Genomic DNA, 27739 nt, shown 5'->3' with positions numbered 1-27739 from the left:
GCTCGTGAAGTATATGCATCTACGGCTGAGTCGTTAATATGGTAAATTGCATTAGCCGGGGGAGGAAAATAGGAAACGTCGGAGTTACGACGACGCCTTCTACTCGCGCGGTGAGACATCTCCATCGAAAGAACGTTTTCGATTACCATTATTTGCACGTACGATCGCGCCTCGGTTCGCCTCGGTTCGCAAAGAAATCGCGCGTCGGACTTACGCCTCCGACGCTCGTAAATCTCGGTTACGATCTTCCAGCTTTTACGATCGTCGGGTCGCGAGAAAATTCAACCGTGGCGACATCAATATCGGGAGCGAAGCAACACTTCCGTGTTTCCTGCGCGAAAATTCGCGGATAACAGTTATTCATTAGAACGGTCAGTTTCTCCCCCTAGGCGCTTCGAAATAATGATAATCCACCTACCTATAGCGGCCGGCGGTGGCGGTACGGTAAAATTGCGAAGCTTAATGGCGGTAATACCGTCGTGGCCGAGCCTTGTATGGCGTTAATAATGCAGTATATTGAGATTGGTTTCGCGAAGCTGAGGAGGGGGAGGGCTCGGAGAACACCGAGACAGCCAGAACCACAGGGACCCGACCCGACCTAGGCATCTGCCCAAGTTACTCGCCCCGCTTTAATAATACATGGACGCGCCAATGCGCGGACTCTGGGAGCCTAATATAAAGACTAACTCCGCAAACATTGTACTTTATTCGGACGATGCGAAACACCCGAGCAATTCCCCTCGAAAAATATTCCCTATTACTTGACTAAAGTCCCTTATTTGTTCGTGCTCGGTTAAATAATTCTTTAGAAAATTTTAGAAAATGTCGCGAACACTTTGAAGTTCTCTCGACACTGTTTAAATGTTATCGACGTCGAGGCTTAAAGATACAAATTATTATTTACCCGCGAAAGACGCGTGATATATTGCCTTAACTTAGATTGTCCTTTTCGCACTTTGTCCCCCTAATTTAACATTATTTTCTTTCTTATTCGAGTGAGACACACCCTTATACGGCACCGCTTTGCCGTTCGCGATTGAATTACAGTGAAGAAAGTGAGAAAGCACTTTGAGATTCTACGATTTGGGAATAAAATGTAGATAATAAGTTTGCCTTCGCGTGGAAATTGTTAGAAGATCGTCCGCCCGCAATATCGATTTTCGAGTCGTCGAAATGCATATATTCAATAAGATTCTCACCTTCATTGTTGGCGCTGCTCTTGATCTCCGTCGCCTTCGGTGCCGCCGATGGCTTCGGAATAGCTGAAATAAAAACCGTTCGTCTTTAATGACGTCGTATAACTTCTTAAATATCGGCCAATAAATTTAACTCGAACTCCGCCGCCTTATTCATATTTTAACCGTGGGTCATCTTCGAGCGGCGGGAATTGCACGGAAGAGGGGAAAGGGGCGCGGGGAGGGATATAACGGCGAGGATGGCGCGAGACATTTCCTCTCTCGGCGATTTAACCCGTGCCGATTTACTGCTAACATCCGCCCGGCTTTAAATAAATCTTCGACTCGGGCGAAATTAAACAAAGGCTCGAGGATTCGCGATTTATGGAAGTCGTTTCACTTTTAAATTATTCTCGTCGCGAAACCACGTCCGCGCCGCGCTATAATATCCCGTATAGCAAACACACCGCGGCGCGGCGCGGCGCGGCGAGTAGATGCATAACGATAGCGGTCAGAAAAAAAATTGTTTGTCCGGGCACGAACGGGGGCTAGAAAGTGCACGTCAGCTTACGGTATAATCTGATGGATCCCTCCGTCTCGCCCAGCGAGTTTTTGCTAATGCACCGGTAGCTACCGAAGTCACTAGCTGTCAGGTTTCTGATGGTGAGTCTCATGTGCGCGCGGTAGCTGTTCTCCATGATATTCGTGGTGTACTTCTCGTTGGAGAGAATCATCTCGTCTCCCAGAAACCAGTAGCTCATGGCACGGGGATAAGCTTCTGTGTGACAGTCGATCGTTACGTTGGTGCCAGTTGGCGCACCGACAAGCTGATTCGGCACGAAGATCATCGGAGAAACTGGAACGTTAAAGAGAGATTTATTACACCCTGTCTCTTAGTTTTATTTATCGTTATATAATTTCAAATCGATTTTCTGTATTACAGTTCAGTGAGCGTGTTAAAATGTATACAAAAAAGATTGCTCGTTAAAATAGGATTTTAATCGTGGAGAATAAGAACTATTATTTGTAGAAACAGAAGTAATAAACTGTATGCGAGTAACACGTAACTTTATAACAAGACGCAAGTTCTTTCGACGAACGTAATATAAGAAATTTTGCGCTATACATATATGTACACAAAATATATTTTAATAGAAATCGCGTATTAAAGCGTTTATACATACGGTAAACGCTTAATTATCCATTATGTAGAATTGCTACGCGATAAAATTAAAGACCGCGCTGCGACGTAACATTGAGTTTTCCCGTAATGCCAGACACGACGCGACGGATCAAGTTTGTATTTTCCGGGATGGCGTTCCGCAAAATGCGCCACGGTTGGGGAAACGAGTTGGGAACAAAGTCTATTATGGTTACAAGTCTAACGCCGGCGTTAAGGTTACGCAATGAAGAGTTAAGGCCGCGCGAGACGACGTCGCTGTGCGCGATGTCGCAACGGTTCCGTCTTTACACCCTTCGTATTCCTCGTCCGCGCGGGGCGCGCCCGCGCGCCCCATTCCGGACGAACAATTTTCTAACTCAGCAACTAAACCAGAAACGGCTCCTTCTTCGTTTCGAATTAATCCAACGTCGGATGCGCGCTCGTATACGCCGCCGACGTTGGTCGCAGGCGTGCGCTTTGGTAACGGGTTAAATTAAAGTTGCAAACTCCGCCAGCGAATTGTATGATACAATAAAGGAATAATAATGCGTTCATATAGACGGGCGCCGGGTGTAAAACGACACCAGGTGCCGAGAGCTCGTTATATCTAACGAAGAGAATCATATTCAATGTGTTCCGGATTGATCCGATGATATCGTGATCCGTTTTTTCGATGCTTCCTTCGTCCGCCTTGGTCGGCTGCAGCGACTTTTATTGGAGAAGAAAAAAAAATTGTCATCGATCGAAGCCTGGTTCAATATTATCTGTTCAATGCACGAGATAATAAATGAGATAATGTAGATAATAAATTTAATAAATGCCTCTAATGAAACGAGATTCTCTCAATTAAGCCTTCCTAGCTCGCCACACTTTCCATCTGTGGACAACGCTGGGCAGAGATATATATAGAAGCGCAACACACAGTTGTCTGAATACGGCAGATATAAACGTAATCGATGGTAGGAAATACGTAGAAGTGTGCATTAATTAAAGTCAATGGTGGCAATTTGTGGATTTGTGGTAAGCCGGAATGCAACGCCGCGAACTATGCTGATGTACAGGCATGGTCAGGTGATCGTGACTCTACGAATGCGCATCGTTCATCGTGCATGTCATCCCTCGTCATTCTGACCGGCGTTTTTTGTTATTATCAATTAGATGAAGAAAGGCATTGTATATTTCAGGTTTTGCGCGAAGAACATAAACGCGCGTCTGTACTTTTATTAAAGATTAAATCTAATATGTATAATAAAATTTTTATGCGCAAACTAACTCAGCATTAAAATTGAGAGAAAAATTCTAAAATCCGCGGCGGTTTGAGAGAAAGAAAAGACTACGCGATTGTATTTTATGTCATAACGTGACTAAGCTTTAATTCAATAGTCAAACATATATTTTTTATTGTAGACATTCTGAAATATCTTTGTCAAAACTTGTTTAAAAATTAATGTCATTTCTATGCATTTTCAATCGAGACTTATTGCTCATAATTCATTACGATGATCAAAGTATTTTCGAAAATTAAATTATAATATTAAATATTTTTCTCGAACCTTCAACCTTATTGACGAGCGTAAAATTGTACATATAGCTTACAGTCCGTGGCCATTTATTATAGCCGTCCTCTGTACTTCGAATGCATGCAACTTTAATAATTGATGTAAATAGCGCGCCGTCAATTACACGCTCTTATCGCGAAATCCCGTCGTGACTCAGCAGCATAGTACTCATAATTACACGGCCAATTGAAAAAGAAAGGATATCATGTTCTCATTGCAGCAGCGGGAGATGGTCCCGGCTCGCTTATCACGCTCGCGCACCAGCGGGAACAGCCGCGTGAATTGTCGCGTGTATACCCAGGCGGCAACGTAGGCAGAGCGAAAACGTAGGAAGTAAAAAAATCAACTCGCTAAATCGTGCATGTCTCATCAACATGATGCCTGATGAAGTAGGTTACTACTTGCAGAGATGGCACACGGAAGCTCTGGCGCCCGGCGGCGGCGCGGCGGCGTGCATGCCAACCGAATTATGTCCCCGTATCCGCGTCGCGTTTTCCTCCACCCCCTCGCTCGCTATGCTTTATGCAGCGGCACAATTTTGCCCACGTTACAAGGTACACGGGCATGCTGAAAACGCGACATACGAGCCGTGTACTACACAACTGTCCGATTGTCAGCGAGAGTTCAGAAAGATCGTTGTGTGTCAACACGATGTCTTTGTCGCTAAAATGAATATACAGGCCTGGAACGCGGTCGGGTTCAGCTTCAACTCTTTAACGATAACTTGGAATAAATCTTTTAACACAATGTTTAAATGGCTCGGGTTATTCCATAACACGGGATAACCCGAGCTAAATAAACGATTACAGATAGGAGAGCAATCTGCGAAATGAGTTCGAGTGGGAATTATTTTATTGTCTCACGCGGATTTCATTTCTGCATTGATTGTGTAATCGGACTAATGAACTGCAGTATAATAATTCGTATTATATATGTTAAAGCATGAATATACTCAACGTATAAATTCAGTTTGTTATCTCTCGTTCATTACGCCGCTATTTATTTTATTTCATAATGGGCCAACATAGAAGACTGGGTAAGTAGTATTTATTGTTCGATTGGTTGGAATTTACGCAATGTTTCCATCGAAGTACAACGGAGTGTACAGCAAATATTTGTTAGACTATTCCGGAAGAGAACCCTGACGTCTTACATTGATGGAGCATTCTTTCCATTTTCTTCCTCTTTTTCCTACACAAATTATCTGTTTCTCAAAGTCTATGCATTCTCTTCTCACATTTAATATTCAATTTTAATTGTAATTCTGTAAGAAGAATAAAATCATGAATTGTTTAATATAACTAAACGAACAAGAACAGAAATAGGAAAATGTAAAAGAACACTGTATGGAGAGAAAGTAATAAGCATACAACACTCCCTGCTTTACAACTTGAAGTAAAATCATAAATATTCATGTCGTATTTTTCATATAAATTATTATTGCCTCGTTTAAATCGTACAAAATACACGCAGATTTGTTTATTAGCTATAATAATTGCAAACACGCATAATAATTGTAAATTAAAAAATGAGTCGCGCGTGTACAAGATTGTTTTTCAAAGAAAGAAAAAAGTTTAAGCCAAAGCAGCAGTACCGATACAACTGATGCAATATAGAACTATATATCACCTATATGCCACCGTGTGTGGCAGTTAAAAAATTAATATACCATCATAGAGAGATCACTATCATTATTGCGGGTATATGCATACTATGTATAACGCTGACTAAGGTGGCGACAAAAAACCGTAACGTTGGTGCGCCATCGATCGTCCGGGGGTACACAAAGGAGAAAGCGTAAGAATTAAGCCGTCAATCAGACAATCGCGTTGGAGAATTTTCCCACGACTCGCTCGTGTCATTACGTACGTTCAACTTTTCACAAGGCGGTGCCCCGCAAATCCCTACACGCGTACATTATACGTGTGACGCGCGTCGCGAGGGGGACGCGCGCTATTCAGAGTGCACGTAGACGATCTCTGAAGCGTTCCGCCATGACCCGGAACGCGCCGCATCCGCGCGCGGAAAACCGATGTTTTATCCCGCTCGTCTAAATAAAATATGTCCCACGCCTCCTAAATATTCAAGAGATACCGCCCGGCCTCTGCGCCGTACGTATAACGTACCGCGTTCCTTCTTCCCTCAAAAACGATGCAGGCCCGCCCGCGCGCACGCACACCGACGTGCAGCAGCACGTGGATGCAGGCATACGAAGTGACACGAACGAATGAAACGCATAAAAGGGAAAAATGACCAGGGCCGACGGGACGGCTTGCGCGCGGCTTCCAGTATTTCCCCCGGGCTTTCCCGACGGCGTTTTCCCCTCTCCGACGCCCCCCCCCCGCGGATCCCCGCGGACCCTACCCTCCCGTGCTTTCTGTTTTCTGGTACTGCACGTATTTGGCGCGGAGCACGTGCGCCGCTGCACAGCAACGTGTGCACGCGCACGTGTGCTCATGTTGTGCAATTCGTGAAATGAAATTTAAACAATACACGACCGACCGGCCGCGCCGCGCGCCGTCGGATCGGAGATCGTACATAACAACGCGTTTAAAATTTATTCGATAAATCGTTGCTGGATACGTTCCAGCCACCCCTCGGCAGAGAACCCCTCATTTTCGCGTCGCCGCCTTGAGAAAGCTCGCGCCACGCTCGCGCTGGTATTTGCGATATTTTACACGTGAACAAGCTGGAAATTAGGATACTTCGTGAACATTTGGAGTTCACAATCGCAGCAGTTTGCCGCATCCAATTAACATAATTTATTACAGTAATTAAGTTCCTGCATGCAACACTTGCAACATACAGTGTTCTACATTTTACGATATCGCCATCGCGTAATATCTTTTCAATTTTGTATTGTTGCATATAATCTTAACGTAAATTATATATTGCTACTTGTCAGCAACACATCGACGCCACTCTAATAGTTGCGTCATCAAATTTTAGTTTCAATTGGCAAATAATATTATTGCAAGACCTCACGCGCAATTTGACTAAACCCTTGAATTAAATATCCACGTCGTTAAGCGTTTATTGCGAACATCTAGCATGTAACGTTGTAAATTTATAATTATCGCATCACATCGTACCCCTCGATCGCTGACTGCATGCCATTCAACATGAATATATGTATATACATATCTCATATTTGTTACGTACAATCGTACAAACGCAGTAATAATGTGCGGTATGCTTGCAACAAACTCACATTCGACATCCACGGTGATCCTCTTGCTGACCGTTGGCGGCACACCATTGGTCGCGATGCAGAGATAAGCGCCCATTTCGCTGCGTGTAATCCTCGTCAAGTTTAATTGCTCACCATCATACAGGGTCACTGAAACCAGAAGCGAGAATTGATTCAGCTTGGTCGAGGGCGCAAATATAGTTTACGGAAACGGGTAGGTTTATGCCCTTCGCGTAAGCAACGTTTCATCCTTGTTATCTCGTGAGCGAAACGAGGAAGACAGTTATGCAAATAGTTTGGTTTGAAATTTAGCAACTCACAGCTTTTCGCGATGCACGGACAGCTCTTAACGTTTAGAGTTGAAATTTAACACGCGAAGAGATGAAATGCCTCGCGACAAATCGAGTATCACACTGCAAAAACCAATGTGTCATTTTTACACATTTTAAGTGCGTTATTCATTGTAGACACTTTTTACACACTTTATCCGTGTGTAAATTAAATTCACTTCAGGTGTGTTTTTAATTTACACACGATAAAACGTGTAAGAAGTCTACAACGAATAATGCACTTAAAATGTGCAAAAGTAACACGCTTGTGTTTGTGCAATCTTAAAAAATAAAGATATCATTAATTAAAATAAAGTTACATTAACGTCACATTAAAATTCAAAAGTGTGCCACGCTTTATTATAAAAGTGGACGCCACGAAACAACTTATATACAAGTTGTGCAATGTGCAGTTCTGTCATTATTCTTATACCATCGTTCGTCATATTTTAAATTTGCGAAACGGATCTCATCGGATGCCATATATCGAATGATCTGATACCAACTTTCTTAACAGGCAATGTTTAAGTTAACGATGTAACTGCTAAAAACTCACGTATTACGATTACGTATAATATAGTTGATTGCTCCAGTAAGGGATTTACGCTATGATAAGGTAATAAAGCAATAAAGTTACAAGAAATCAGAATACGTTTTTGCCGCGTGATTTATGCCTTCGAATATACTTATGTTAGTCTATCATGAAAGTTTGCAGCAAGATTTATATTTTACAAGTAAGATTGTATAGTAAAATTATGAGAGTCACGAAACCGAAGAAATGCGGAGATTAAGTTAATACTAGGAGTCTCGCTCATTTTCGTCAAACTTATTCGGTTGCGTTAGGACTTTTCTTCCATTAAATTCTTTTTTCGTTAGACCGAGTTCGTGCAAAATCGCCCTATGACTGTCGCAAATAGCTCGCGGCTACACAAGTATTAGGACCCGACTCGCGTGATCAGGATTTTCGATGTCATTATCGGTGAAGATGTATGTATTGGCTTCGTGTCTATGTTACATCAAACGACGATTTACGAGGAAACTTCCGCTGGCTCTTTATTACGGGGGAAACAACTGGTAGAGGAGTTAATAGAGGACAGAGAAGAGAAGAAGCAAAACGATCGGCACTCCGTGACAAGAAATTGACGATATGAAGCTACCGTTATTACCGTCATAGGACAGAAAATAAATCGTTTGCATCTCGAGAAATGCTAATAAAAGCAATTTACTTCGATATTACTGCGCTAGAAGTGCCACAAACAAAAATTTTTTATGTAAAATTTTTAATACGCGATACGTTTTTATAACAATAATAATTTAAAAAAATCAGAACAAAACGAGCGAGTTTTGCAGCTTGTAAATAAAAATTATAATAATGATCATATTTCATCTTCGCGCGACAAAAATTTGTTAAATTGACGCAATCGGTAAATCCGAGATTAGTAATGATATTCTGTCAACATATGTGCTAATAGGTAAACTCTGCAGAAATGATTTATGATATAAGTTTCATTCGAATCTCTAACCATATTACGTATAATAAAATACACGTAGTCCGTGTGGATGGTATCCAAGGAGGATTGCCTTTGGTAATAAATTACTGGCCGATAATGCAATTGATGAGAGAACGAAATTCGATAGACTAAGAAAGAAATTCCTCTCCGACGGGAATCCGATAGAAAGAAGAAGATATCCTTCTGCTTGTTTAGACATGATATTTACTTCTTTGTACAACGTGATACGTCCCATAGATAAAACTCAAACCCAATACGGTTTCATTCTTCTCGAAAATTAGCAACGATAATTAAACTTTCTACGATATCCACATGACATGTCGAATCATATCATTGATATAATCGCATGCTAAAAGTATCTTTCCTCTATGAATGCCTGTACTTAATCGCGAGCTTCGGATTATCGCAAAAGCAATCAACGTCAATCGTACATGCTTAGCGCATCTTCGTGACAATTAATGAAACGAACGTGAGCCATAAGAATGGATTCGAATCACCTGAATCGGCGGTAGCGATACACCTTCCTCGGAGGGGTGGCGTTCATAAATCTTTACCCCGGCGGTTTACTCCGGCTTTGTTTGTCTCCTAGTCGCGATTAACCGACCCCCGACCATTAGAGGCGGGCGGCGATGTTTCTTTCACGAGACACATGCCCTGCCAGCTCTACCTTGCCTCGTGCTGCATTCACTGTAGGTCGGACGCAGCGCGCAACGTCGATTGGCAAGGCAAGGCACAACCGATCGATCGACGCGAATAATTGAGAGAACGCTCGAAATCCGCGCTTGGAAAACGCTCGTGGATACCAAGTGACGTGATAACACCTGTCCGATAAACCGCCGTTGTTGCGCCGTGAGGGAAACGATCGCCGTCAAATGGTCGGATATCCGTGCGCGCGTAAAAGCGTAAAAAAATATTTACGAAGGATGTAAAAACATATTTCTTCGACGAGAGCGAGCGCGAGCTCGATTTTCTCGCGGCTATCACGGCGACCGTAACCGGTGAATCCCCATTGCGCACTTCGCTTTCGTTTAATCGCTTCAATTAATACGACGCCTGACCCCGTTGCTGTCGAGATGCGCGCCAGAATTCGACATTTAATCGGATACGAGGGGATAAAACTGCTAGATAGAAATAATAATATTCGTACGATTTAATTTAGGAAAAATTCATAAATTTGATATTGTTTCTCTCAACGTAGCGTTTAGCTCCAATTCAGCCGAGGAATTTTTCACGGAATAATTTTTTTTTGTGTTCTGGATTTTATTCAATGCATTTAATCAATGAATTTAATCAATCGAAATAATTTTGCTTTTACCCCTATAGTATGCACCAACGCATTTTAATCATGTTAAATAATTGGATACGTTCATTGTTGAAGATTATACCCTCGAATTATTCTGCAAATTCGGGAAAAACAATTATATGCGAAAAAATTTCCGAATATAAAATATATACGATATACCGCACACGTAAAAAAAAACACGAATAACATATATTGTACGCTTATTTATTGATACAATTAAACTGTTGCAGCGCTCGAGGTAAAAATCTGAAACGAAGAACAATAATAATAAATTCTGAAACCGCAAAAAAAATGAGAAGGGAGGCGAGGGAAGAAGTCATCAAATGCCGATGACGATTCTGTAATTCACCAAATGCAGAGTCCAGAATAAAACATTAATCGATTGATACGCCTCAAGCAAGCCTCTTTTAGGTCCCTCGGATGCAATATGTCGGATAAAATATTTGCAATGAGTTTTTGATCGTGGTGGTGGCACACCGGTCCTTTCGATACAAGTTCATTTCGCCATCAACTCATCCGATATTAATGTATTCCGCCGTTCTTCGACGAGTCCGGGAATATTTAGATAGCGGGTAGCTCAAAGCCCGAATGCAAATCGATACATCGGATTGAGCAAACACTGATAGTTATTTTTAAGGACGATTCGCAATGAAACTTTCACTCGGCCGTATAAAAGCTCGCCTACAGAGACGGAGTGGCATCGTATGCGAGAGATATATAAATATGTGGACTGTTGCCGATTTTAATTATAAAAGGATATCTGAAAAATATTTTTTGCAGCGCGCAACGTTCGACGAAAACTGAAATCTGTCGAAATTGTCGAGCTTTGTGGAGGAATAATATACGCCAATGTGTATGACAAAACTGTCAAAGGAATTAATAATACATGATAAAAGTGGACGCGCGGACAGCAAAAGAATGCTTTGAATCATCGAATGCACGGCTGATTGTACATACATAAAATATAATGGACATTCATGCAGCCCATGATGATAAAGTTGAAAGTATGATATTGCCGATAAATCATCCATTTAAATGTACAAAACTAATAGGTTAAGAGAAGAAATCGGCAAAAATGGTTAAAGTAAGATAAATATGCATCTCTAAGACCGCTCCACACACACACATACGTACTTTTTGTTTCTCACTTCTCTACGTATTAGGTATTTTAGAATCTCTCATGATACAACATCAGAATATTAAGGACATAAATATTCATGGTGTACTAGATTAGTTCTATAATTATCGCAATTTCTGTAACCGATTTTAACATGTATACAGATATATGTATGCAGTGTTGCTGCTAAAGAGAAGAGTATTTTATTTTATTTCTATATATTTTCACTCCATTTTTGTAATATTTGCTACTATTAAAAATCCCGATTGACGAAAAAATTATAAAAAGTTAATTATTCTAATTTATTCTAATTAATGTACCTATGTGTTCCAAACAGGTATATTAAGCTATCGAAGCCAAATTATCAGAACACAAAAAATAGCGAATAATTAGCAAATTAATTCCATATAAAATTTTTTGTGTTCTGATAATTTGGTTTAGATAGCTTAATATACCTGTTCCAAACATCGATATCACATTTACACATGTAGAAATGTAATTTTATTTTCAATGCAACGAGATTACACTTGCAAGTTGCATTTATCCACATTTGCATTCTCTTCGGTAATCGGCCCATAAGTCAGCCTTAACATGTCCATTCATCGCGATTTATCTTTATTCAACATCTTTCCATTCCGCGCGCAGTTCGCCCCTTGACGCTCAACCATCGACCGCGGCCAACTAACGTTTCTCTTGGCCGCGGTGCAGCGCGAAATACCGAAAGCGGTCGCGCGGGAAACGACGATATGACGCACGTATTAATAAAACGACGAAACTAATCCGTGAAATTTTACCACGTCACTATACCAGCGATGACGCGCGGGCACGCAAAAGGTATTAAATAATATTACGAACTATACCGGAGTTCTGGATACGTATGCACGTGCATGCATATGTACCTATCTACCCTGCCGAAAACTTGGAGGATAGTGCGGGCGCGCGAGCGCGGTCCCGGTGCTCCGTCATGAATTTGTATGAAGCTTTAGAGGGGCTCAGATGCCCCGGAGCGCGGCTTTGCAGATGTTTGAACAGAAATTCCGGCCTTTTACGATCCTATGCGGTGCGGCGATGCGGCGCGACGGTGCGAGCGGTGCGAGCGGGACGACAGACATGGGCACGGGAAAAGGTGAGAAGGCGGACTCTGCGGAGGGTGAAAGGTACAGATAGAAGGGATATGAAAGGCTCTCAAGTGGCCAGGCCAGACGAAGACGACGGGTCGTGATGAAACTGTGTGTAACGAAATAATCAGACGAGAAAATTGCGCCGGATACCGAGATTATAAAATAGGCCGTACTCCTCGACGCACATTTGCGTTGATGTGTGTGGACTTTGAATGGAAATATTACCTGTTAAAGTGCAAATATTAGAACTGCGTAAATATTGGATTCTTTTGAATAGCCAAAGTGACAAGGAAAACGAATCTATAGTGCCAATATTAAAAATAAACAGATTAAATAACTTAAGTTGCACAACTGAGCGTAGTTTAATTTGTAATTATTCGGTTCAAGATATAGAACGCAATTGCTAATTTGAAGTCAATGTAATTTCTACATGTAATTTCTATCCTCGCTACTTAATTTTATTAATTATACAATTTTGTACAAGTTCGAATAACTGCTTAGTCTCCTCATTTACACTATCATTTATAACATTGTAATCATTTTTATACTTTACAGAATAATTTTTATAGAAATAAAATGAGAAAAGTGACCGGACCCTTTCTTAGTAAAGAATAGACCTAGCGCAAAAGCGTTAACAAATAAATATCGCCTCTGTAATATCCAAAATGTTGAACAACTAATTGCAGACAAAGGCAGTTAATTACAACATGACGCAAAAGTAATTGGCACTAACTAATAATCTCTTTGACGTCATCCGACATCGCATCGTAAAATAAAATCGAGCAATTAACGCTATAAAAAATATCGTAAATCGTTTTTCTTGAACTTTACATCGAGCTCATAAAGTGCGACACATTTGTATATAATTATAATTATACGAAATTGTATGCACACAGACGTTTGTCAGCGGTCTGTAATGCATCACGCTAACGGAAACCATGTTTGCTTATCACGAATGTTTGCAATCCATCACCGAAATGCAAACGGTAAAGGACGGTGTGGTTTTACTCGACACTGCAAATTGACGCGTGCTAGAGCGCGATGCTTTACGACAGCATGCTTTCAGGATGATTTAAAATCCTCCTTATCATCACTCTTCACTTTGAGAACGCCACGAGTAAAATATGTGAAGACAAAAAACGCGACGGCGATGGACTATTTGTATAATATGAAAATATGCCGATAAAATTTATTTATCTCATACTTTGGACAAACAAAATCAGAAATTGCAAATATATTGTTTTATATATATATATATATATATACACACGTATTTTCATTGCGAGCCTCAATGTACCGATGAGCCCATATCGCATAAATATCTAAAACGTGTATTTACCAACGATAACATTTCAATATTTATTCGAAAAGTAATCTTATCACACAAATAACGTACATATGATATGGGTATACATACATATTGCGCCACCCAGATATGTCTACCCCTATATATATATATATATATATGTATCTGAATATATTCAAGATAACAAATAATCTAGACAAACATGGAAAAAATCGATAAAATTTCATATCATTGATTGTTATTTGTAAAAAAATAAGTTTAATTGTTAAACAAAGGGTCTTTTAAAACAAATTTAGTGGCGGAAAGGGGTAACATTCTCCACGACATTGTCCGGCTGCCCGACGCGAATAGGTTTCCGCGTTTCTGTTTGGCATTCGATAGCAGTAAACCGACATAATACATTTCGACGATTACAAGGATCGATCCGGCTGGAAGACGATGTATCGGTTGGTGCAACAGCCGGCCGTCGGCATCAGGATGTAGCCTAGGAGTAGTACGGATAGTACGATTAGCCCGAGCACGGTTATAAACCGTTCCAAGTGGCAACCGAGCGATTAATTTTCCGGCTTGCCGGCAATTGACTCTCCTTGCACGACTCAAACGCAGTCTGGGACAACGGACTACACGTGCTACTAACTGTTTTATAACTGGATCACGCAATTGCACGTAATGGCAACTCTGTTACGAGTGCAGCTACGAGTATGTGCCGCTATTATTGAAGCCGAGATTGAAGCTAGCATTGTCCAAACGTTAATTGGCCGGACTACTAGACTGTTTGAAATCTGGAAATTCATCGGTTACGGTTCTTTCGCCGCCAATTTACAGAAATGCAAAGGTGTATTTTGTTTTTGGGTAATTTTATAATAACCTAACTCACTAAGTCACACCTAATTAAGTCACTTAGGTGAACAATCACCTAATCACTTGATCACTTGACTTGTTACTGAGTTTAGTGACTAGTAACGTTGTACCCGGAAACCGTACACAAATAAATATTATAATAATTATCAAGAAGACACGTTCGTTTTATTCATTTATTTCGTGTAATTATTGATAAAATTGTTGAACAACACACGCAATATGCCAAATCATTATTTCTCATATTTGCGAAAATAATTACACGAGAAGTTTGTTATAGCTTTTAAAGACAAAAACGTAATAAGAGGCGATAAATAAGCTATATAATCAAAGAGCGCGTGCTTGTCCTATCGTTTTCCGACGAACTCATGAAACTCGATAAATCAGCGAACTATAGGCAAACTGATTTGAAACCACTCCACTACTAATATTCTCTTTCTAGGAAGCGCTATTTCCGCACGTGACTCCATTCAATAATCAAGCCGGGGACACGCTGGAAATTCCTGAAGGACCAAATTTCACCGTAAAACTCGATGAATTAAAACTGGTCCACGTAGCGCCGACGCTACCTCCTGGGGGAGGATGTCGCCGTCCGGATGTCAACGTGTCCCAGATGGCGTCGACATTAACCCGTGAGAAACGTGCGCGAGGACAAACCGCCGTGTTACGGTCAGGAAGCCGCTGCGGTTTCGGCCTTCAGATCGAAATGTCTCTCCGGGAGAGCGCTAGCAGGATGCGCATTCACCAGCCGATGACATTTCACGATCACAATGTCACAATTGAGTAGTTTCATCCCGGATTCTAACTGTTAAAGAGACCAGATAATAAAAATACTGAATAATAAAAACACAACGTAATATTAGTAATTTTTTGATGGTAACATTATTATTTTGTTCTTGTTCAGTTTCATGAAGGTATTCGTGCATCATAAAGGCGAAAATTTTACATCACGTATTTGATTCTCGTAACCAATTCTGTCATTTAATTCACATTAATTTAATTATTTATTAATTTAATTTAATTATTAAATTTCAATATACCACCATTTATTTACAGCTGTACATAAATATTTTTTTCGGCTGAATATTTATGGCGCGCTGTCCAATTACCAAATTTTAATTAAATGTATCATAATTGTCTGTTTTTTATTATTTGTTATACAATTATTTAATTTTATTAAAGTTAATTAGTTACAATAATAAGCGAAACAGGACACAATCAATTAGAAAAATTGCCATTTAAGGTCCGGGTTGAATCTTTTAGCCTAATAATAATATATTGTGAAATTTGTATGTTTTCTCCAAACTCAGTAAATTGCGCGCCGATTTTTTGTCGACCTTTCTTTGTTGGAACAATAAATCCACATATTTCACAGAATATTATTATTATTAGGTTATCAAAATCCCCTCCAGCCTGAACTTTAAATGGCCTTTTTTAAATTGATTCTTGATTAGTTACGTTTTTAGAGTTTAATAATTTTTGTTATAATTTCTATTGACTTGTAAAAATTCCATTGACATACTTTCGGCAGCGCGATAGACTCATTTCGGTTTGCGGTCACAGAATATTTGTGATTACGGAATATCGGAACATTAACACGTTCCTCTTCTCGTTCTTCGATTTTGATACGAAAATACAACTGTAACCGAATTCATCGTCACGCTTGAAGTAAGTAAACATCCTCGAACAGACTCGTCCATCTGGCACATTTGGGGGTTGAACGATCCCGATTGTAGGAATTTGGAGCTCAGCCGAAGCCGTACGGTTCTGCCTATCAGTTCAGCAGTTCCAGCGCACATCGTGAATAACGCAGGAAGCTATGCTTCCGAGTGGAAGCCGTCGGGTAGGAACTGCTAGACCGCTATTTCACGAAATTAATTGAATTACGCCGACGGAGCGTGCAAAGCCGGGGAACGTTGCGCCGGCTCTTCTTCGTGCATCCGAGTGCCTTGTAAACAGGAAGTACGTTTGAATTGCATTCCGCGCGACAAAAAGCACGATCCCCCAAGGGACAGCGTGTTTCCTCGACTTCCTTGGATATCGCTGAGCGCACACACGCGAGAGAGAGAGAGAGAGAGAGAGAGAGAGAGAGAGAGAGAGAGAGAGAGAAAGAAAGAGAGAGAGAGAAAAAGAGAGAGAAAAAGAGAGAGAACTCGCCTCAAATGCCTCGATACTGTCGATAGAGACGGCAGTCCATGCACGCGATCTCGAAGAGCGATCTGACGAGAATGTGCATGCAAAAAGTTGGGATTACCGTAGTCGAAGAAGCGCGATTACGCTGAAAGTTCCCTCGGTCATTTACATAGTACGTTGCATCCGAAATGGCTTAATCCACGTACTGTAAGCGGGCTGATTCTGTTTGCTTATTAGGTTTCGAGGTAACGACGGTTGAATGACCGCACGAGGGTGGGTTCAAAAAGAAAGTGAATAAAGAAGCGCAATCTTGCTAACAGGACATTTTAGCCGACTCTACTTTCCATCTTCGTGTTCGTGGTTTTCTTTTCACCGATGCAATTTCCGCTAATTGAAACGTCCCACTCATATTCCGACTTTCAATTACAAGTTGAAAAGACGTTTGAAAGGCGTGTGATATAAATGAAGTTACATGTCAAAGTGATATTTCTCCTTTTGATTAATATTTACACACTTTCGGTCGATGCTATATCTTGATATTTATACAGTGGCAGAGGTTAATCCTTGACTTATGTTTGTAGGGCTGCGTTCGGAAACGTCACCCGGGTATACTTTCTTCTCCTTCTAACTCGCTGAGATAGAAAGAGAAGGGAGTATACTCGTGTGCACTCGGGCGACGTTTCCGAACGCAGCCTAAGGCATCTCGTTGGACCTTTTTTCGCGCCATTTCACTTACAACTGAATGCGTCGCTGCTAGCCTCGAATGTCAGAGACAAAAGAAAAGCAGCAAGAAGAGACGAGTCGCAAAATTAAAGAGTACACGAACGGAGCGTCTAGAGAAAAAGTTATACTACATTTTGGAATTTTGAACATTTCGAATATTAAATATTTGTAACTAAACTTGCCCAGTGAGATGTCCACCCCTTATATATATATATTTATATAAATATCAAGTTCTATATTCTATAAAAATTTCGGCAAAATAAATAAACAGATTTTACAAATTCTACAAAAAGCGAGTCGAATAAGCTTGTTCGTTTATTATTCTCTAATACTAAAAAATAATACAGATGGATTTTAGAAAAAAAATATTTATCTCAAAATATGGCAATGTGAAAGTATATTAAAGTGGTTGCTCAATGCATTTTGCAGTAGACGTCTTTTAAAGACGTCAGAACGCATCAACGTCAAATGTATTAAATGTCAGTTATTTGTGTCGTAAGAATTTTAAATCGCGATTCCTAATAAGTTACTAATTGCTTTTTACATACATGCAATCGCAAACTAGGGCAGAAGAATAGAATCAGAGTATGTCGGCATCGAACTGTCAATCACGTACTTTCTTGAAATTCCGGATTCAATTTATCCTTAACAATCCCATTAGGGAGTCTCCTCTCCACGTCGATACCCTGGGTACAGCAGGAAACTTTGGTTTTGCCTCGAGCTGGACAAAGTGCCGATGTAGCTTGTCTTGTCTCTTACTGCGACTGACACTTTGGCATGACTCGACAACGTGGAAATCACATTGTCTAGTACGCGTAACGAGCACCCTCATATACCTAATGTAACTTCACGTGCACTACACGCGCATATGAGTACACGTTTGAAAACGAAGCAACAAAGTATGTACATACATGCGCATAAAAACGCCAGATAAATACACGTACACTGTTAAATTCACAGGGTTAAATTGAACTCAATTTTGAGTAATTTTTAACTATTCCATAGGTCGCCACTGCTCCTACTCAATATGTAGTTAATTTAACTAAAACAATGTTAATTTGACTAAACCAATGGAGTTAAAATAATCCTATTTTGTTTCAAACCAATAAATTTTGACGCACATGGTAGTTAAAAATAACAAATCTAACTCATGGTATTGTTTAAATTTCATCCTCTAACCTTTAACAGTGTATACATATATCTAATGTTAATGAACAAATGTATACGTGCAAAAATATACGAGGTGTCTTGCTTAATAAGCACGTTTTAACATTAATATTTTATGATTTAAGAGTCAGAAGTTTTGCTAATTAAGGACCTTATTATTTTCTATCAGGAGAGAAGTATAGTCACGGACGCGCGACTAATGAGACGAATAAATATATCAACTATCTTCTCAGATTCCAGAATGTTGCGTCACAGGGACTTTTCTCAATTATCTCTCGTACATAGTCAATATATCGCGTTATTTTTTACAAATAATTGTCCCTAATTATTCTCGTGCGGTAAAGAATTTTAACGTTAAACATAGAAGAGGGTCTAAATTATTATCAGCGGCAATATCGATGGCGTTAAACGTTACGAATTCAAACGCGAGTTACACCGTGTACGTATGCGTGTAGATACGACGTAAAGCAGCACGTGAGACGCGTCGTTGTCGTCGAAATGTGTGCGCGACCGAACTTGGGCGCTCGTTAAAAGTTACCGATGCGTCCCTGAAAGTGGATACGAAGTCCGATAACTCGATCTCGGCGCGCAGCACGACGTCGCAACGGACGAGCTAGACTGCTAGATTGTCGTTTCTGATCGTGACATCTCGAGATTCTCTCTCCCGTGCTGTTCACCCTGTTATTTGTTGACGGATCAGACGGCGCATTGTGTCGCCGGAAGATTCCATGTTACGCAACACGTGTGGCTGTCACAGTGCGTTAATTGCTCGGGTACCATAATCGAACGATGCTCCACATAATGCGAGACTGTGATTTGTCTGTTTATATTTGTAGAGGAGATCGGCAAAAATATAATAGAGAAAAATTGGAAACGTTCGTAGTGTATAATCCTGTATAATTTTTTTTTTTCGGAGAAATATTAATACTATGAACGTGTGGTGATGCATATGCATTTATATCTCATTGGAATGCACGTAGCATTCTCCTATCTGTAGATGCATAAAATTTATTACAGGGATTATATCTCCTAAATTATTAGCCCCATTTATTCTAAGCACGCGAAGTTAATATTATCTCACAAAGATAAAATGGCAAGTGAAATATCTTTAAATAACTTTCACATTAAATGCATATATTAGATACATTTTATTTTTATCAAAGTTAAATGTAATTTTTCTTTGTGACTTAATTGTTTGCCATTTAATAACGTTATCCCTTGGTTGGTTCCTCATTTCGCTTTGCGAAGGTATCTCATGCTATCTCATCAAAATCATTCGAATTACGCGGAGGCTAATTGCTGACAAGGTAAAATGAATAGCTCGAAAGCTGTTCCGAGCAATTTATAATCATGACTGGTGCGGAGCCGTCGTGGCTATTCTATGGTGCATTGCGGCGCAATATACACGGATACAAAGAACGTATAGAGTATACGCTCTTAGCTCGCAATCCTTCTGATTCGCCTGAATTATATCTGTATTTAACCTATTATACCGCTGGGGTATTAAGGGTATAACAGTCTATCGTTGTTTTTCAGAAGAAAATTCACATAGGTCGGGGATGCGACGGGATTTTGAGCACAAAGCTAGGACGAAGCGCGGCGTTTAATTACCGTAAACTTCGTTGCGTTGTTAAAAATGAATACCGCGAAGAATTTATAACGATGCAGAAGTATACATGAGAGAGCACATACGTTATTAACGTGTGACATTCGCGAACGTCGGTGACATATAAGAAGTTTAAACTCGCGCTCGACAAATTTAATTCGCGATAACTCACGATTGATTAAGTATTAGATTACTTCAGTCACGTCGAAAATATCTTTCCTGAAATTTTCGTAATAACTACATAATTGCGTGTATAGGTGGCATTGACTAATTGTTACCAGTTCCAAGTAATTACGTGAAATTCGCTTCAATATAGATCGCTTCACATGAGAAAAAGAGATAAAGTATGTGCGCAAACATTTTCTTTATTTGTTAAGTCTCTAATGCAGATTAGTATATTATATGTAACATAGATTTATCATAAATATATAATCTCATGAAGACTTACCTTTTATAGAGAAAGTTTACTCTTTATAAATTTATTGCATAATCGATAGAACTCGCTTCGCAAACACTTCTAATAATGTCTGCATATTTTAACGAGCGCTAAACGAGACAAAATTCCCCTAAGAAATTAACCGCGTGAAATTTTGCTGCTTCAGTGTCTCTAAGCCTCTCCACAAACGCGTTCTCCCGCAGCGGTAACATCAGCGGCATTATACCAGCAGCAGCAGCAGCAGCAGCAGCAGCAACAACGAGGGATCCGTGTCGGAATCACGCCGAAGGAGACCGTCGCGTATCTTTAGTAACCAGTGCATATTTCATAGATGTGCCGTGTATGCGCATAATTTTCAAGCGACTGCTCTTACACCCGCCTGCAGGCGCGTCTTCCACCCCCTCCAGCGCTCGCCTACTACGGACCCGGCTGTCCGCCTCGCTGACGGACGTTCTCTCCTCGCAGCTCGGGGCAGGAGCTGCTCGCTGCTTCGGGTCCTACTCCGCGAAGGGCTGTGAGAGAGTTGATTAATCTCTACAATATTTAAGAAGCGCCGGGGTCGAGAGCAAAAAGCCTTCCGCCCGAGCTTTACGGAGATAGCTTTCCTCGTTATATAAATCCCCCTGGCTAATCCGCTGTTTGCATCGATGTACCTCTTGTGTTTTCTCTGCGGTATCCTAGCTTGTTCCCCCCGTGATTGTTCTCCACGATGCGTCGCTCGCATGGCCACTAAATACATCACCTTAATGGATTTCTAGGTGTGTCCCCAAAAGAAGCTTCTTAAAAGTTTGATTTTTCATACTAGAATGTTATCAGGAAATTTTTTTATTAGAAAATCAGATATTATTAACGTAATATCGCAACAGTATCAGAAGCTTCTGTAGAAAAGGTAATGTTAGACTATTAACAGTTTAGGAGGTTATAACAGCTGTTATGAATTTTATTTATATTGAATACGAGAAACATACGCGAGAACAAGAGATTATCATGATTATCTGGCATCTGCAATAAGTTGCGGCAAATATTTCGCGATTAAACGTTAAATGAAATGGGATGGTTTTATATCGGAGAGTATAAAATATACGGGCGCGGAACTATGATAATCCGTGCGATACGCGTACATAATACTTCATATATATTTACAGTATATTACTTGCAATTCGAAGTTCAATTCGACTGATTTATTTTTAACGTTACTCGTGGCGTACCGAATTTAAATTTATGACTGACAGCTCTCAAACCAATTAAGTTAATCCGCGTAACGATTTCACGAGACAATTTCAGTGCAAGTACGTACGGGCGAATAATATGCCGCAATGTCCCTTGTACGTTCGACCAAATATTTATGCGAGTGTATAACTCGATGAGATGCGGGATCGCGTCGCAGATTGGTAGATAGAATTGTGCGACGCGGCAATTGCGTTACCCAGTTTATCGTATCCCGTGACTTTAACTTGCGGCCACGTGCCCACCAGAGGATTTTGGCATGGCGCGCGCATAGCGCGCTTTAACAATTATGAGTCCGAACGTGCGGATTCAATAACGGCGCGCCCCTCGAAGTATACTTACGGTAACAAGTTACATTATAGAATTGTCGCCTACTTGTGCGAATTACTTGCGCGAAATAGACGCCGAGAGCGCACCGTGTCGACGAAAGGAACCGCGAAAGCAGATAATTGTATTACTAATCACGCTGCAGATGGAGCAAACCTGCAGAGTTTACTCGGCCGCAATAACTCGCGGTGGTTGCGGCCCATTAAAGATTTCACGTTGGCACGTTTCTCGCGAGAGGAGAAACGTAATGCGTTTAATCAATAAATCGATAGTACATTGCCAAGTGTACCTTCGAAAAAAAAAAGTTTTAACACCGTACAGCGCGAAGGGTCATTTCGAAAAGCGCATCATCGGTCAATTACGACGTCTGTCACTCTCGCACCTCTCGCTCATCGAAATAGCGCGACAGAACGGAGAATAAAAAATCGCGAAATTTAATTCAATCAATCTGGATTAAAAAAAACTGCGGACCGGAGAACTGACGTTTAACACAAAAAGCGCGACGCACCGAGCACAGAATTATTGAACATCGAACAATATCATGTATGGAATTATTAAATGGCGAAACTCTATTCTATAACGTAATTCTATTCCAGGCATGAAGAAAAGATATATATATAGAGATTATATATATATATATATATATATATATATATATAGGTCCGGAAGTATGTTCCGGGACTTTTATTTTTGATATCGGTATATTCCGGGACATTTGGCAGTTTCCACAGGACTGTCCTGGAAAAAATTGATGTCCTACGGCAATTTTCGGGACAGTTTTTTAAATCTGATTACATATATATGCGTTATATTCCAGGACTGTACATTTCAAAAAACGTAAACAGTCCCGGAACATACCTCTGGACCTACATATATATATATATAGAGAGAGAGAGAGAGAGAGAGACCTAAAGGACGTCCCGCGGATGCCCCAACTACCAGAGAGCAGGCGATAATTGCATTGCTAATAGCACGACGGCGAGTGGGTGGGGAACTTGCACAGTTTATCGCACTTTATTGCTTTACCATGAGCGTCGTACCCTCTGGGCATTCTCCGATGGCGCGTATGCAGTTTGCCCTGTTCTGTCCTGAAGCTTAACGCTCAATGTGCAAAGACGATAACGGCGTAACACGCGTGGAGACACAATGAAGATATTAGATAAACGCGCGGGGCTATCATTGCCACGATTTACTGCTCTTGATGTTGAATACGATGCCGTAACTTTCTTCTTTTGCTCCGTTAATTAGTTATCTGTCGTCTATAATTTCTTACGGAGAGCGGAAGAAGAAATCATCTCGTGATATTCCGGAACAAGTGTATGCAATAGTAAGTGCTTATATGCCCTTTAATTAATACGCATTACTTGATTATGAGTACTAAAAATCTTTTCGTACATTTGTGTAGAACTCTTCAATGTTCAACCGGTTGAATATACCGTAATGTTTATATTAAATAGAAATCATATTAATCCATCCGAATCCAGGATTAATGTATAACAGAGATAAGCTGAGATTCATAAAGTAAGATATAAACGTTAGGGGTGAAGCGCAATAAAGAACTTACAGTCGACCCGATGAAACAGATAACATCTTTTTTGCAAGTTTCTATAAAGATCTTATTTGCGACATTAATCACGAAAGCAGAATCTTTAAGCCATAAGTTGTTAACAATAACACGCAAGAAAATAATTATCGAAAGTCTGATGAAAACTTAGGTTGATTCACGTGCGGCTGTCACATGAAAAATATTGCCGTCTGAGTGTTCTGAATTTCAATCTATCTAGGGCGAAGTCGGAGCAAACACGGAGAAATTCACGACGCCACTCGGCGGTGACAATATAATCACTTTCAGACTATCTGCGTTAAAGATTTTACCGCGCATTTGTTCATTAATTCTCAAATGACTGATTCATTTGAGAATTAATAAATAAATGCACGGCAGGATTGATGTTTTATGTATTAAGCATGGTGCATTTTATCCGTTTCGCGGAGATTTGTAATGCGCACGATTAAATAATTTAATTGTTTTTGTCGAACAATTAAATATTTGCCCGTACATTTTCCTCGCAAAACCTATCTGCATACGTATATGTCGTTGCGGAGGTGCGATCGGACTAAGTGTGGTGAAACTCCTCGTAAATCGGATTATCGGAGAAATCCGAAGGAAACACGAAATTGCTCAACCGATAAGATGCGGCTTTTTATTTCGCATTTTCTAACGCACCTCGAACTGGACTGCCTGCGTGCAAGCAGGTATCTCTACGTTCGTAATTGATGAAAATTTACTTCGAATTTCTTTACTTCGATTCAGCAAACGTCCGTCGATCTGCTGCTTGAGCGAGTAAGTCGCGATGCCAAGACTCGTGGGACCCGAAGAAAAACGTACGAAAGAAGAACATCCTCTGTACCAAAAATTACTTTCCGTATTGAACTTCAGCTGCATTACAAATACGCCCGTTTCCTCTTGTAAAAGTACTTGAAAGTTTCGACTCGCGTATAGACAAGGGATCCCGAGACATCGTCAGGGAGAAACTCGTAGAATCGTTTTTAAGTTCGTACATAAACGAACAAAGAAAATTCTCTAAACGCTCGAAACAAAATATGTAATTCGGTGCAAAACATAATTAAATAATCAAGTGTTAAAAAAATGTATGATATAATATATATACTGCAAAATGCGCGATAGAAATACATGTCAAATAAAAAGACTAATAAAAAAATAATAGCATAAAATATTATAAAAACTCCTGTAGATATTTATACTCAAAAATAGACACGGTATTATTTTACAATTTTGAAAAATGATTTAAATTGATCTATTTTAATATAAAATGTAAAACTATCCAATAAATAAATAAACACGACCCTAATAAAGCTACTAATATAAACCGAAATTATTTGTGTAAAATCGCGTACGTTTGCAACTTATAACTTTTTCATCTCGAGTGAACTAACGAATATCGCTTCTTCGAGTTAAATTGACTGAAATGGATACAAAACATCACGAAAACCGTGTGGAAGATAGATTTTCGATATTTCACGTGCAATATGAATCGAGAATAATCACTCGCGTTACAGCAGCATAGAAAATAATTTAATATAACGACGTACCTTTGTGATGTTTGTTGATGCTTATTACTTGACCATCTTCTCGCTTCCACATTAATTTTGGCGGCGGATATCCATCGGCCTTGCATGTGAGAGTAATGTTCTGATGTTCTCGAACTGCCACAGTGCTCTCCGTAGAAAGGGAATCCAATATATTCGGTGGCACTGGAAGACATATAAAAGAGCTTTTTTATTCAAAGTTTAACCCGTAACGTTGTGTGATTAACGTTCGCGTTAAATACTCCTTTTAATGCAAAATTTATCTCGGATAATGTAACGTGAAAATACTTTTCAAATGCATCGCGACAATTAAATAGAATAAAATTATTTTACATTAAAATAAATATTTAGTTACCAACATAAATTTTGCGTCATTATAAACTTTTATGCCATTGCTTATTTTCTTCATATTACACATCACATTGCAATTTATTATTATTAGGAAATGTACATTTTGTATGTAAATTATTTAGAACAAGTTATTTATAAATTAATTGAATTAAGTTATTAATAAAATGATATTTACCAACGACTTGAAGAAAACCCACTTGGCTTATCATTGGATTGGTATTTACTTGGCACATATAATATCCCCGATCATCCTGTTGCACACTATTAATATGAAGCAGCCAGGTTTTCTGATTGTCATGCGACACGGAAAACCTGGGTACTTTCACGACCACATGCTTGTGAATAGTGAGCAACATTTGACGACCGACATGGATCCACGCCACCTGAAAACAAGAGAAAAACAAATATTTAAAGATATGTTGTTAAATAACAAATGTACATTATGCCAGAATTATAATGTATTTCTAAATAAAAAGTATATATTTCTTATAAATAAAATAACGCTCCTCATTTATAATTAACATTTTCCTAACGTTTCTTATATGTTATATTTAGTTAATATTTTCCCCTTTCTCTCTCTCTCTCTCTCTCTCTCTCTCTTTTCTCTATCTCTATCTCTCTCACTTGCGTTACCAAGTTTGGTATTACTATTTCATAAACAACAAAAGTAATTAAGTGATATAAAGTAATTGTAGATCGCATGAGATTTGATAATGATAAGCACTAGAAAGAGAAAGTACTCATGCGTTCTCCAGTTAAAATTTATTGTCATAAATTATTGCATTACAGCGTACATTTATAAAAGCGTACATTCTCTCCTGTTTACGTATAATGTTGGTATGAAGTATTTCCGTTCCATTTATCCCATTATAATGTGCAATAAAAATTAAAATAATCTGAAACTTTATAATATACTCTCGCTAGTGATATAAACGTATACATATACAAATTCAAATTTAATCTAAGATCTAACGTTGACCAGCAAAGTTGACCAACCATCACGTTGAAAATTTCAACGGTGCCCGCTTAATACACCTCCCTCAGACACGAGTTCATAAAGCCAGGAGGAAGCAGCCGTCCGTTTATCGCACCTAGTTCCTGCATTGAATATTTCCATATTAGCACGTCGCGAAGTCACGCCGTCTCTGAAAGTCCGCAGCTAAGCGTCCCGCGTCAGCGAAAAATTTTCTCTCTCTACGTCTCAAGAACCACGAATATCCCCGAATACCGCCCCGGCAAATCTGCGCGGCGCGAGTTTTACGATCGGTGTTAAACTTGTCTCGCGATCCTGACCTCGTCGCGACAGCAGCACGAGCGTTGATCGAAGGGCATCACGAATAGCGATATCACTGAGATCGAAAGGCGAGAGGAGAAAGAAAAGATTGCGCGGCGCGATGCTATACGCGCGACCGTCAGGAATGAAGATTATTACGCCAGTATATTTTACGCTCCACTGAGGTATAACTCGCGTCTAACTAAGCTCATTCCGCGACAAAGCTTGTGCACTTTCAAGGACTTCCGGGACGTTTCTTCAAACTTTTCTTCTCGTTTTCTCTTGCCACGAGTTCGAGGCAACGCCCGCGGTAGCGCAACGGCGCACACCGTTCCTCATTCTTTTTTTTCTCTTAGCTCCTTTTTAAGTATACTTTTTCATAACTAGAACAAAAACAGCAACGAATTCCGTCCGACTCGGTTCCTATTATCGCATTTTTCTTCCTGCGAGACGTTGTAAAGCACGTTTTCGCTAAGAGAATGACATAAGAATCCACGAGTTCTCGAATACTTCATAATTAAAATATTTCCAAAGGGATGTTAAAAATAATAAAAATAATGACTAATTATCTTATTGTTTGTGTGCTCGTCGTTGTATTGCAAAGCTTCGCTGTAATTCAGTTATAATTAATATTGTTATGTTGATCATATTACTTTTGTTGATTTTATTAAGCAAGTATCCAGCTTTCGCCATATCGCCTAAAATAAATAATCGATAGAAGTTCAAATAAAAAATATATCTAAAATTGAAAATTAAA

General features: G+C 39.8%; 2 protein-coding genes across 8 annotated transcripts in view; one reads left to right on the top strand and one right to left on the bottom strand.

Moving 5' to 3' along the window:
• Positions 1 to 15446, top strand: part of LOC143895466 (uncharacterized) — a 73816-nt gene extending 58370 nt beyond the window's left edge. The window contains exon 3 of the mRNA XM_077402614.1: positions 15074 to 15446. Within this exon, the coding sequence (XP_077258740.1) occupies positions 15074 to 15418 (345 nt within the window). The 3' untranslated portion in view covers positions 15419 to 15446. The remainder of the gene's footprint in view (positions 1 to 15073) is intronic.
• The window catches only part of LOC143895158 (lachesin), a 277423-nt gene that overhangs the window by 45833 nt on the left and 203851 nt on the right, over positions 1 to 27739 (bottom strand). For all 7 annotated transcript variants that reach the window (XM_077402333.1, XM_077402181.1, XM_077402257.1 and 4 more), the window contains 5 exons: positions 25885 to 26092; positions 25362 to 25523; positions 7108 to 7236; positions 1747 to 2031; positions 1200 to 1262 (listed from right to left, as the gene is read on the bottom strand). In XM_077402333.1, the coding sequence (XP_077258459.1) occupies positions 1200 to 1262; positions 1747 to 2031; positions 7108 to 7236; positions 25362 to 25523; positions 25885 to 26092 (847 nt within the window). The remainder of the gene's footprint in view (positions 1 to 1199; positions 1263 to 1746; positions 2032 to 7107; positions 7237 to 25361; positions 25524 to 25884; positions 26093 to 27739) is intronic.

This window comes from Temnothorax americanus, unplaced genomic scaffold, assembly GCF_048541705.1.
Source record: "Temnothorax americanus isolate GAGA-0224 unplaced genomic scaffold, ASM4854170v1 Scaffold1, whole genome shotgun sequence".
NCBI lineage: Eukaryota > Metazoa > Arthropoda > Insecta > Hymenoptera > Formicidae > Temnothorax > Temnothorax americanus.
Note: the sequence above shows the minus strand (reverse complement) of the source record. Positions and strands in the feature narration are given on the sequence as shown.